At 40.3% G+C, this 13,216-nt stretch overlaps 1 protein-coding gene across 1 annotated transcript in view; it reads right to left on the bottom strand.

Moving 5' to 3' along the window:
* CAMKMT (calmodulin-lysine N-methyltransferase) overlaps positions 1-13,216 on the bottom strand; it is a 604,620-nt gene that overhangs the window by 585,945 nt on the left and 5,459 nt on the right. The window contains exon 2 of the mRNA XM_006839413.1: positions 859-1,031. Within this exon, the coding sequence (XP_006839476.1) occupies positions 859-1,031 (173 nt within the window). The remainder of the gene's footprint in view (positions 1-858; positions 1,032-13,216) is intronic.

Below are 13,216 nucleotides of genomic sequence, written 5' to 3'. Positions count from 1 at the left end.
TATGTGATTTACTTGTCTTATAGCTACTATAAATCTGCTCTGCTCTCTGAAAACATGAAATCCTGTCAGAAAAGGCAGGTTGTGTAAACTCAAACACCTACAGTAATATTGCAACATGCCAGACCATCGTTGTGAAAGAAAATGAATTCAGTAAGAGTGGTATCTTGTTACTTCCATTTTAAACTCTCTTACTTCTTTTCTAATGATTTTCAAAGTGAAAAAAGTCTAGGTTCTTCTCACAATATCAATGTTTCCAGTGGAATTTTCTCCTCCTATTTTTAAAACTCTACTTCTGAAAGTGATAGAACTTGAATGGGTAAAATGCCAATGCATTATTTTTTAGGGAACTACTACTTATAGAGTAGTTTAGAAAAATCCTGGTTTTTCCTTTCTGCCTTTTATGCATGCCTCAAAAAGAGACTTAATTTGTTTCCTAATCTAATGCTAGGATCAAATGATTAAATAAATTCTTTGATTTACAACCCACTTTAGCTCACATGTCACTGCATTCCTGAGGATTTTTTTCTCTAGTTCTGAAAATATAGCAACACCCAGTCAGAGCAACAGGATTTTTTAAAGTTGTCGTTATGTGCCATTGAATTGCTTCCAACTTATAGTGACTATGTACAGGGTAGGGTTTCTGAAAAAATGGCTGGTGAGTTTGAGTTACCAACCTTGCAGTTCAAACCAAACTTATCCTACAGTGCCACACCAGGACTCCCAATACTAAGTTGCAAAACCTATGTTCTGATAAAGATTGCCTGTAAACTCAACAGAATGATGACATTCTGATTCAAATATATTTTTTTACAGGAGAAAATACTTAAAAATGCAAAGCTTAACTACAGCAATGGTTACCTTAAGGAGACACTGTATTCAGGATAGAAGACACTTGTATATTGGACCCATGTACCAGTTTCCTCTTCTGTCTCCTTTTGGGGGGCTTCTGTTACTGAAAACAGATTAAATGATTCAAATCTTCTTACAGATAGGTGCCGAAGACCATCATCCAGGTGGTTTTGCCTCAGAACCTTTTAAATAGAACCAAATATTATGGTTAAACATATACTAAGTGCTCAAAATTCAAACAGTATGAGAATTCCCACTTGCAATCATAGCAGATAAAATCATTCAAACCAAACCTCCTAGTGAAGACAAAAAAGATGAGCAAAGTATTTTTAAAACAGTACTTGAAGTCATCAAAGAAAAAAAAGACAATAAAGATTTACCAATCTACTATTTAAAAGATGGCAATCTATATAAAGTGAGCTTGGGGATGGCACAGAGCAAGATGGCCAAGTGAGTAGAGGTTCTCATTTACTCCCCAGCAACTAGCCCTTGGACAACAAATGAAAACAGGCACAGACAGGGATGGAAGAACTCCAGGTGACAGCTGAGGTGTTGGGGATCAGGATGAGTTCAGAAGCCAGGGAGAGGAGGCATAGGGTTGGCATAGAACGTGGGAAAACCTATCCACCAACATCAGGAGTGCTGACTCACTGACGCCATTTGGGGAAACACCTCAAACAGGGAGCAGAGAAAAGATGCTAATCTGAGTAAGCCCCTATTTTTCAAGGTAGAACAAACTGGCTGCAAGAGTTTGAGGACCAGAATGTTGGGAATGGACTCAGGGTGGCTGTGGTACTACAAGACGGTGAAAGTGAATCTCACTGAGGGCCAAGGCACAGGGGCACTCAGTTCAGGAAAAACAGTAAGGGCAGCAGGGCCAGTGGAATTCTTCAGACTGACAATGACACAGACAGAAACAACCCACAGTGAAACACTGTGGGTGAACTGTGAAGGGAGAGGAAAACACAGACAGCCCCTACTTTTGACACAGGAAAGTCAAGCCCTATGTCTGATGTCAGTGACTGCAGCTAGCTACACTTCTCTGCTCTTCCTAGGCAGGCATTTTGAGTTCCAGAGATCAGGCATCCAAAACCCACAGGACAAGAGTGCCCTCTAGTGGTACTGATGAGTGGATACCAACTCTACTGCTGCTTGGTCAATTGGGACTCACAGTGATCCTCTAGGGCTGAGTGGAGCCACCCCATAAGCTTCCTATGGCTGTGAGTCTTTGAGGAGGCAGAATAATGAATGTTCTGGGCAGTTGCCAGGTGCAGGCCCCAGACTCTCAGTTGCTCACAGGTACTTGGCACCAGCAAATCAATCAGGAAAAGTTCTCACAAAAACAGAACAAAAAATGTAAAGTAAATAAACAAAGATGACAAAATGGAAGTTCAACAACAAAAAATAGTAAAAGACAAAATCATAAGAGAAGAAAGCCAGTGAAAACCAAAATATGAAGAGGATATTTGTCCTATGGAGTCCAAAACAATACAAAGAATGGATCATTTTCAGACTTTGGTGCTAAATATATTTAAAGAAAGCAAAAAACACTAAAAACAAACTAGCAATGATCAGATAACAAACAGTGAAACAAAATGAGAGGCTCAACATGGAGTTTAAAAACAGAAAAAAAAGAAAGCTAAAACCTAAAGAGAATCACTGGACCTGAAAAACGAAACAACTGAATCCAAAAAAGCAAGATAAACACTGAGCAATACCTTCAACCAGACAGAAGATAGAATACATGAACTAAAAGATAAAGTAACTTGAACTTATCAAGTCTCAAGAGAAGCAAGAGAAAAGGACAAAGAAATATGAACAAACTCAAAGAGAACTATGGGGTTAAATTAAGAAATTGCTGTAGGATAAACGTAGGAATGCAAGGTCAGTTTGAACAACATGACTGGTGGTTCAAACTTACCAGCTGTTCCTTGGAAACCCTATACTGGGTCTCGATGAGTCAGAACTGACTCAACAGTACTTAACAACAACAACAATAACACTAGGATTATCAGCATTCCAGAGCACCAAGACAATAATAAACCATGGAAACAATTTTCCAAGATATAATCAGAGCAAATGTCTCAGACCAATTACGGTAAATCCCAATAAGACAAGACACAAAAAGATCGGCTCCACACCATATCCTAATAAAATTCTTGAAAACCAAAGATAAGGCGAGAATTCTGAAAGCAACAAGAGAAAATGCAATATAATACACTAAGGGGTTTTCATAATAAGCAGTTCAGATTTCTCCCCAGAAACATCAGAGGCTAGAAGATAGAGGAATGCCGTATGTAAAATACTGAAAGAAAACAACTTTCAACAGAGAATTCTTTACCCAGCAAAACTGTCTACAGGGAGAAATCCAGATGTTCCCAAACAAACAAAAGCTCAGGGAATTTGTCACTACTAGACCAGCCCTGCAAATATTACTCAAGGGAGTACTCCAAATGGAAATGCAAGAGCACTAAGGAAACACTTGCATCCCTACACAAACATGGGCAATCATAAGGTCCAAGTATATAATATTTTCAGGGAATAAACACAATAATTGGAGTCCTGATGTGGCCCTGTGGGTTAATGCTCTGGGCTGCAAAGTCAGTTTGAACCACAAAGTCGGTGCTTCAAGCTCACCAGCCACTCCTCAGAAACTCGATACAGGGTCACTATGGGCCGGAACCAACTTGATGGCACTGAACAACAATAACAACAGACACAATAATTAAATCCCACAAACAAGATAACATCAACTTTTAAGAAATAAACTTGTCAAGACTGTGTACTTTGAGGAGGGTTATTTGTTTTCAGGATTTCAAGAGGCAGCTGAGAAATGCTGTGTCTCTGGTCACTTGATTCTGGGGAAGATCCTAAGGCATAGGAAAGTCCTAACACCCAGACTGCTCCCAACGCATCGTTGGCAGCAAGTGCCCGGATGGCAACCCCTTCACAGTGGACTTCTCCAGCCAGGTGTACTATGTCACCGACTACCACAAAAATTAAGGCCACAAGTGTGCAGCCTGCAGCCAACCTATCCTTCCCCGTCAGACAGCTGTGAAAGGCAACGTGAAGGTGCTATCCATGGGGGGATTATCACTTCAAGTGCCACCACTCTGAGGACTGCCAGATGCAGCTGACTGATGAGGAAGGACACTTGCTCTGTCACAGCTGTCACATGCCCGACAGCCCCCTACTGAACTGTCCCCATGCCACTGCAGCTGCTGCCATCACCACCACTGACCAACTCCTGGTCACTGAGCCCCTCAAGCAAGGGAAGGGAGGTAAGGAATGCACACTGCACTCTGCTGGCCTGGGTGAAGAGTCCTGGGGGAGGCCCCTAGGGCCAGAGACCCCAAGATTATGACATTCCAAATGGACTGTGGAGATGAAACCTTCCCACTGCTGGTGGGAATGACTGGCCTTTACGCGTGTCCGGCTTCAGGCACATACAGGTGAGAGGCCCAGTGCTTCCTGACTGGCTGCTTCTGATCTGCATCTCCAGCAAACTTTATGTACAAGTCAAGCAATGTTCTGGCTCTGAATTATAGGACAAAAGAAAGGACATCAAGGGTGCTCCTCACTCTCATACCCTACACATAATGCTAGACATGGAGCCAGCACAGTTCCTACCACAGGATCTTGTTTCTGCACCTGGTCTGGGAGTCAGAGGACGCAAATAATGCAAAACATCATTTGATTTCTTGATTTAGTTCTAGTCAGTTTGGCTGAAACTAGTTCCCCTAAGGAGTCTTGGTGTGACGCTGTAGTTAGATAAGCACTGGACTGCAAGGTTGGTTTGAACCACAGGTCAGCAGTTCAAGTTCACCAGCTGCTCCTCAGAAACCCTATTTGGAGTCGCTATGAGTCACAACTGACTCGACAGCACTTGTAAAAAAACAAAACAAAACAAAAAAACATCAAGTAGAAGTTGTATATTGATATTAATGGAAACATAAGCAATAGAAATGAAGAAAGAACAAGCAAAATAGCAACAGACTTATTATGGTAAGATTATATATTAACTGTTGCTCAGATGATAATCACTGTAATATATGTGGTGACCACTAAGAAATTATCAACAAAAAACATTCAGCAGGAAAGAAGGAAGTAAGCAACACGACTCAGAACAAGACAGCAGTCAAATACAAATATGGCAGACGGTTTGGTTTTAGTTCCCCTATTGCTGACTCTCTGTATCATTCTCCCTTTAGAGAAATGGCAGGAATTGTACAAGATGATTCTGGAACATATTACACACAAGAAAGCTGTTCTTTTAATTATATATTTTATATTTTATATAAAACTTTATCTAATTTTATATAACTGTCTTTCATGGGCATAGAGTACATAAAGACATGGGTTTTTTTTCCCTAAATATGTTGCTTGTTAATTTCTTTTGAGTATCCCCTTGCAGATCATGAGATCTCCTAACTATAAAAGTCTCTCAAGTAATGTTTATCTTAGTAATTTATAGTGTAATTACCTTGACATTAGAATAATTTAATAATTATAAAAGGGTATTTTGCTTTTTGGACTATCATTGGATAAGATCCAAGATGATTTATTTCTAGTGCCATTGAGTCCGTTTCAACTCATAGTGATCCTGTATAGGGTTTCCAAGGAGCAGCTGGTAGATTTGAACACTGACTTTGCAGTTCAAACTGACCTTGTGGTCCAGTGTTTTATCCTACAATATCCTACAAAAAACCAGAACTCCTACCATTTACACTTCTTTAATTTTTTTTTTTTTGTGCCCCAGTAATAAGTTGTTGAATTATTTGTTTGCCTTTTCTGATGACTACGGAAAATTGTAGGAAGACTCATTAACAACCTGCGATATGCAGATGATACAACCTTGCTTGCTGAAACTAAAGAGGATTTGAAACATTTACTGATGAAGATCAAAGAGTACAGCCTTTGGTATGGATTGCATCTCAATGTCAAGAAAACAAAAATACTCACCAGTGGACCAATAAACAACATTCTTATCAACAGAGAAAAGATTGAAGTTGTCAAGGACTTCATTCTTCTTGGATCAACTATCAGTCTTCTTGGATCAACTTGGATCACAGAAGCAGCAGTCAAGAGATCAGATGATGTATTGCATTGGGCAAATCTGCTGCACAGGAACTTTTTAAAGTGTTGAAGAGCAAGGATGTCAGCTTGAGGACTAAGGTGCGCCTGACCCAAGCCATGGTATTTTCAATAACCTCATATGGATGTGAAAACTGGACAATGAATAAGGAAGATCGTAGAAGAATTGATGCCTTTGGATTGTGGTGTTGGAGGAGAATACTAAAAGTGCCATGGACTGCCAAAAGAACCAATAGATCTGTTTTGGAAGAGGTATAGCCAGAGTGCTCCTTGGAGGCCAAGATGGCTAAACTTCGTCTCTCATACTTTGGACATATTGTCAGGAGCGAACAGTCGCTAGAGAAGGATGTCATGCTGGGTAAGATGGAGGGTCAGAGAAAGAGAGGAAGATCCCCAATGAGATGGATCTGCCAGGTGGCATCATTGATGGCGTCAAGTGTGGCAGCGGTAGTGAGGTTGGCCCAGGATCGGACATTGTTTTGTTCTGATGTGCATGGGGTCACCATGAGTCGGTTCCAACTCGATGACACCTGACAACAACAACAACAACGGTCAATTGTTGTTAGGTGCCCTCAAGTCAACTTGATAACAACCTACGCACGTAACAACCCTACGCACAACAGAACAAAACACTGGCTGTTTCTGCGTCATGCTCACAATTGTTGTTATGTTTGAGCCCCTTGTTGCTGCCACTGTTATCAGTGCATTTTTTCACTGGCCCTCTCCTTTGCCAAGCATGATGTCTTTATCCAGAGAGTGGTCCCGCCTAACAACATGTTCAAAGTAAGAGAGATGAAGTCTTGCCATCCTAGCTTCTAAGAAGCATTCTGCCTGTACTTTTTCCAAAACAGGTTTGTTACTCTGGCAGTCCAAGGAACTTTCAATATCCATCTCCAATGCCCTAATTAAAATGAATCAATTCTTCTAATGCCTTCCTTATTCATTACTCAACTTTCACATGGACATAGGTGATTAAAAATACCATGGCTTGGGTCAGGTGTACCTTAGTCCTCAAATGGGTATCTTTGGTCTTTACCACCTTAAAGAGATCTTTTGCAGCAGATTTGCCTAACGCAATACATCATTTGATTTTTTGACAGCTGCTGCCATGAGCATTGATAGTGGATCCAAACAAAATGAACTTTTGACATCTTCAGTCTTTTCTATATTTACCATGATGTTATTTACTGGTCCAATTGTGAGAATTTTCATTTTCTTTACATTGAGGTACGATCTATACAGAACCTGTACTCTTTAATCTTCATCAGTATTTCAAATCCTCTTTGTTTCCAGCAAGCAAGTTTGTATCGTCTGCATATGGCAGGTTGTCAATGAGTTTTTCTCCAATCTTGATGCCATGTTCTTCTTCATAAAAGCTTCCCAGATTATTTGCTCTGATGTAGCACTATAGGATAAGCACTGGACTACTAACTACAAGGTCAGCAGTTCAAACTCACCCACCACTCCTTGGAGACCCTATACAGGATCACTATGAATTGGAACCAACACAATGATACGAACAAAGCAACAACATAGATTGAGTAAGTAAATTGAAAGGATACAACCCTGACGCACACCTTTTCTGACTTAATTCATTCACTATCCCTTGTTCTGTTTGAACGGTCTATATATAGGCTCCTCATGAACACAATTAAGTGTACTGGAAAACCCATTCTTTGCAATGTTATCCATAGTTTGTCATGATGCACAAGTCAAATGCCTTTGCATCAATAAAGCACAAGTAAACATCTTTCTGGTATTCCCTGCTTTCAGCCAACAATCTTCTGATGTCAGCAATGATATCCCTAGTTCCATATCTTCTTCTGAATCCAGCTTGAATTTCTGGCAAGTCCCTGTTTATGTACATTTTTTAATTATCTTTAGAAAATTTTTACCTGCACATGATATTGATTATATCGTTCACTGATTTCCACATTCTGTTGAATAGGCACAAATATGAATTTCTTCATATTTTAGAATAGGCACAAATATGAATTTCTTCTAATATGTTGACCAGGTCGCTGTCCTCCAAATTTATTCCATTCCTGTCATTAAAGTCAACTCTACTCTGACAAAGCAGCTCTTCCCCAGCGATATTTAGTGTTCCTCCCAACCTGAGGGTCTCATCTTCCAGCACCTTACCAGATAACAATCCACTGTTATTCATAAGCTTTTCAGTGGCTAACCATGCAGAAGCAGTCTGTCTCTCTTTCTTCCTGATCTAAGTCAGGAAGTTCCACTGAAACCTGTCCATCATGGGTATTTAAATACATCTATGTGCAAGGAGCTCTGGTAGCGTAGTGTTTACGAATCGGGCTGTGAACCTTAAGGTCAGCAGTTCGAAACTACCAGCCGCTCCGCGGGAGAAAGATGAGGCTTTCTACTCCCGTAAAGATTTACACCCTCGGAAACCCTGTACAGGGTCACTATGGGTCGGAACCAACTCAACGGCACTTAACAACAACAACATGTGGTGTTATAGGATACGCTGTAGTTCGAAACTATCAGCTGCTCCACAGGAGAAAGATGAAGCTTTCTGCTCCCATAAAGATTTACAGTCTCGGAAACCCTGTTCAGGGTCGCTATGGGTTGGAATCAACTCAATGGTACTTAACAACAACATGTGGTTCTACAGGATAAGCACTGGACTGTTAACCATAAAGTCAGTGGCTCAAATCCAACCCTACAGAGGGTTGGTATGAGTTGGAACCAACTCAACAGCACTTAACAACAACATAAAGTGATTTTAAAAATGGTGGCATAACTTTCAGCATCACAGAAGCACACAAGTCCCCACCGCATGGCAACTGACAGATGAGTGGTGGACTGTTGTCAATGATAACAGTAAGACCCTGATTTTGGTAAACATTTTTAAAATAGTGTACCTTTTCTAATAATGAAAAAGCAACAAGGCAATCTTTTCAGATATTTCATTTAAAATACCAACCTTTTAAACACTGTATTTCATCGTTTGTCATTACATGCCTTTGATTCAGTTCCGACTCACAGAAGCCCGGTACTGGGTTTCCAAGGAGCAGCTAGTGAGTTTGAACCTCTGACCTTGCAATTCAAACTGACTTTACAGTACAGTACATTATCCTACAGTGCCACACAAGTATTCAAGACATTGTATATAGTCCACAAATTTTCTTTTTCTATTTGAGAGATGATTTTCTTCTTTCTTTTTGACCTTCTAACCTTTTTGAATTGGGTGAAGGTTTATGGGATAAATCAAATTTCCATTGCTTTAGAGTCTAAAATCGAAGGCATTTGAGCTGGAATGACTGCAGCCAGCAGTCAGAGCACTAACTCCATCTCGAGTCTTGTCATTAAAGTCAGACGCCATCATCAGTACTTTACACACTTCGGACAACTCATCTTCCAAAGTCAAGGAGAGGCAGCTTTGCTCTCAGGCAGAGTATATCTGAAAGAGAGGTGTGCTCCTGAAAGGAAACTGGAGTACTAGGGTAGCATGGTTATAAAGTCATACAATGAGGGTCTGAAGGCCAATCATACAAGCTTTTGTAATCTACAGTATTACCTTTCCCTCTTCTGTGGTAAGGCTTGTAACTTTGATGCACTCATCTTCCACCAGTCATGGTTTTGTGACAAAATTCCTTCATTTCCTGTGCCTGTAAGTAGGCCATATGGACATGAGTCCTTTGGATGCCACCATCCTCTCGCTCTCACGGTGTCCCTCATCTGGATGATCCGTCTGTCTTTGTCTGGTCATTAGTCTATTTAAGACTTAATAAAAGGGACTCTATAAAATGTATTTAACTTTGGGATCATTTCTCCCCTAAAACACCATTCAGCGATGCATACACATGTCATTTCATGTCACTGATTACAATCCCTACAACGTTACATCATTTATCCCACTTCCTCCTTACATTTCCCCTATCTTTCCCTTCCTTTTTCCTAACTCTTCCTGCCTTCTGAACTTTTTGTCCTTAGGAAACTGCTGTTCTTTTTATCTCAAATGGTTGTTCTAAGGAGTGTGTACCCCGTTAAGCGCTATTGCTCCCCTTATGGACCTGTCTATTGCTTGGCTGAAAATTGAGACACTGGCATGAGTTCAGTTCCAGGCCTGAAGGGTGATACAGAGTCATTGTCTCAGGGTTTCCACCTCTCTCTTAATGACCAGAAAGCATGGCTTTTTTTTTTTTTTATGATTTTGAATTTTAATATATGAATAGCACTGCAACAAACATCAGTGTGCATATATTTACTCGTGTCCTGGCTCATATTTCTTGTGGATATATACCAATAGAGGGATTGCTGGGTCATACGGTATTCCTATTTTCAACTTTCTGAGAAAGCTTCATACTATTTTCCACAGTGGTTGCTCCATTTCACAGTCCCATTGCATAGTGGTTTATGAGCTGAGCTGCTAACCACAAGGTCAGCAGTTCCAATCTACCAGCTGCTCTGCAGTAGATAGATGAGGTTTCTGCTCCTGTAAAGATTTACAGCCTCAGAAACCCTATACAGGGTCACATATACAGCACATAACCACCACCACCAGCAGCAGCAAAGTAGGAGGGTCCCAGTCTCTCCACACCCTAATCAGCATTGGTTGTTTTTCTTTTTCAGCTGTGCTATTAATTCTAGGGAGTCCTGGTGTAGCGCTGTGGGTTAATGCGCCAGACTGCAAAGCCATTTGAACTGCAAGGTCGGCAGTTCAAGCTCACCAACTGCTACTTGGAAACCCTATACAGGGTCGCTATGGGTCGGAATCGACTTGAAGGCACTTAACAACAACAATGGTTAAAGATCATAAATATTCCTTCATATGTTTGTTGGCTGACTGAATGTTTTCCTTGGTGACGTGTCTGTTCATGTCCTGTGCCCATTTTTTAATTGGGCTGTCTCTTCTTGGTGCTGTTGTTGTTGTTAGGTGCCATCATGTTAGTACCGACTCATAGCGACCCTATGAACAACAGGACAAAGCACTACCTGGTCTTGCACAATTGTTGCCACACCTGATCCTGCTGCTGTTGCCACTGTGTCATTCCATCTTACTAGGGATCTTCCTCTTTTTCTCTGATCCTCCATTCTACCAAACATGATATCCTTCTCCAGGACCTGGTCCCTCCCGATAATATGTCCGAAGTACTAGAGACAAAGTCTGACCATCCTGGCTTCCAAGGAGTACACTGGCTGCACTTCTCCTAACACACATCTGTCTGTTCTTTTGGCAGCTCACGGCACTTTCAATATTTTCCTCCAACACCATAACTCAAATGCACCAATTCTTCTACAGTCTTCCTTGTTCACTGTCCAACTTTCCAAATTCCACATGCATATGAGGTTACTGAAAATACCATGGTTTGGGTCAAGCGCACTTTAGTCCTCAAGCTGACATCTTTGCTCTTCAACAATTTAAAACACTTGTTGTAGTTTTCTATAAACTTTAGAGATTAATCCCTTTTCTGATATGCCATTGCAAAACAATGTTCCCAGTCTGTGGGCTCCCTTTTTGCTCTTTTGTTGAAATCTTTTGATGCACATAGTATCTAATTTTTAGGAGGTTCCAGTTATCTATTTTGTCTTCTATTGTTGGTGTATATAATGTTTAATAGTGTGTTTATGTCATTTACTAGAGTCCCTATCTTTTGTCCCTAGATTTTCATTGATTATCTTGATAGTTCTAGGGTTTACATCTAAGTCTTTAATCCACATAGTTTGTTTTGCATATGGCTTGATATATGGGTCTTGTTTCTCTCTTCTGCAAATGGAGTTCCAGTTTTGCTACCATCATTGGTTGAACAGACTATCACTTCCCCATCCAGTGTGTTTTGGGCCCTTTGACAATGATCAACTGACTGTTGTTGTTGTTGTTGTTGTTGTTGTTGTTAGAGTACCATTGAGTCAGTACCGACTCATAGCAACCTTATGCACAACAGAACAAAACACTTGCCCGTTCCTGAATCAACTGCACAATTGTTGCCATGCTTGAGCCCATTGATGTTGCCACTTTGTCAATCCATCTTGCTGGAGGTACATGGATGGATTTACTTCTGGGTTCTCAATTCTGCTCCATTGATCCACGTATCTTTCCTTATACCCATACCAACCAGTTTTTATCATTGTAGCTGTCTAATAAGTTGTGATTCAGATATATATTTTTTTAATGTAATGCTATATAAGATGATCATGTGATATATACAAACTATGGTGAAAAGTGCCAGTGGTGGTAACTGTGTAAAGTCTCTAATTAACAACATTAATTCCTCTAAAATACACAGCACAGCCTCTGTAGCTGGAGTTGTGGGTACAACTCATCAAAGAAAACTGCCTAGTATAAAAATCATATATATGGCAATAATATCCCCTCTTGTATAGTCTGCACAAGAGCATAAAAGATTGTATTTTTATTGCCATTTAAACAAGTGATTAAATTTAAGTCTGTGCAGTGAATAAGAGTTTGCATGCATTATTTGATATTACTGGATTTGTTGTGCCTCATTTAAAACATTTCGTGTGCTTCTTATCTGTGTATAGGATGTGTTCTTGAATAATGTTCATTTGTTAGGAACATTGTGAGAAATAAACTATGTGTAATAATGTCTATATTATTAAAAACAAACAAAAACGAATAAAGGATTAGGTGCTAATGACCACAAAAAATTTTTCCTTAGTAAGCTTTCAAGAGGGAACTTAGATCTAGAGGGCGTGGAAGAAGGTAGAATCTCCACTGAGTAGTATCCAATCTGTCTAGGCTAGGCGGGGCTGATGAAAGGAAATGCGGATAAGTCTCTTATGATACAATAGTGAATGATCATTATCAGGACTGCTTGTGAGGGTTGGAAATATAAAGGTAGACGTTTTGTAGCAAGGAGAGGAGTGCTTAACTTTTCAGTCTAGGAGCGGAGGTCCCTGGGACCATCAAGGAAGAAGAGCGGAGAGCGGGACCTTACTCAGAGAAGCAGTGATGCCTGAAATGGAGGCAGAGATGATGACGTGGAGAGATGGAGCAGTTGGGGACTTTAGACACAGAGAGAGAGAGAGGCTGTGTGCTGATGGATTGGCAGGCTTGTAGTGTATACCATTGGGTTGGTGGATGATGCATGGAGGGGACTGTAACCATGACAATGAAATGATATACGATAGGATGAATGTAAAACTAATGTTCTCGCATGTAAACTATCACATAATTCACAATAAAACATTTTAAAAAATTGTCCTTACTCTCAAATTTTCGATACCAATATTTACTAAAAATCAACTCGGCCAGACCTGTGCTAAGTGCAGAGGGTGTTGTTGTTAA

Source organism: Chrysochloris asiatica, unplaced genomic scaffold, assembly GCF_000296735.1.
Source record: "Chrysochloris asiatica unplaced genomic scaffold, ChrAsi1.0 scaffold00024, whole genome shotgun sequence".
Taxonomy (NCBI): Eukaryota; Metazoa; Chordata; class Mammalia; order Afrosoricida; family Chrysochloridae; genus Chrysochloris; species Chrysochloris asiatica.
The sequence above is the reverse complement of the archived record's forward strand: the minus strand, read 5'-3'. Positions and strand labels throughout refer to the sequence as shown.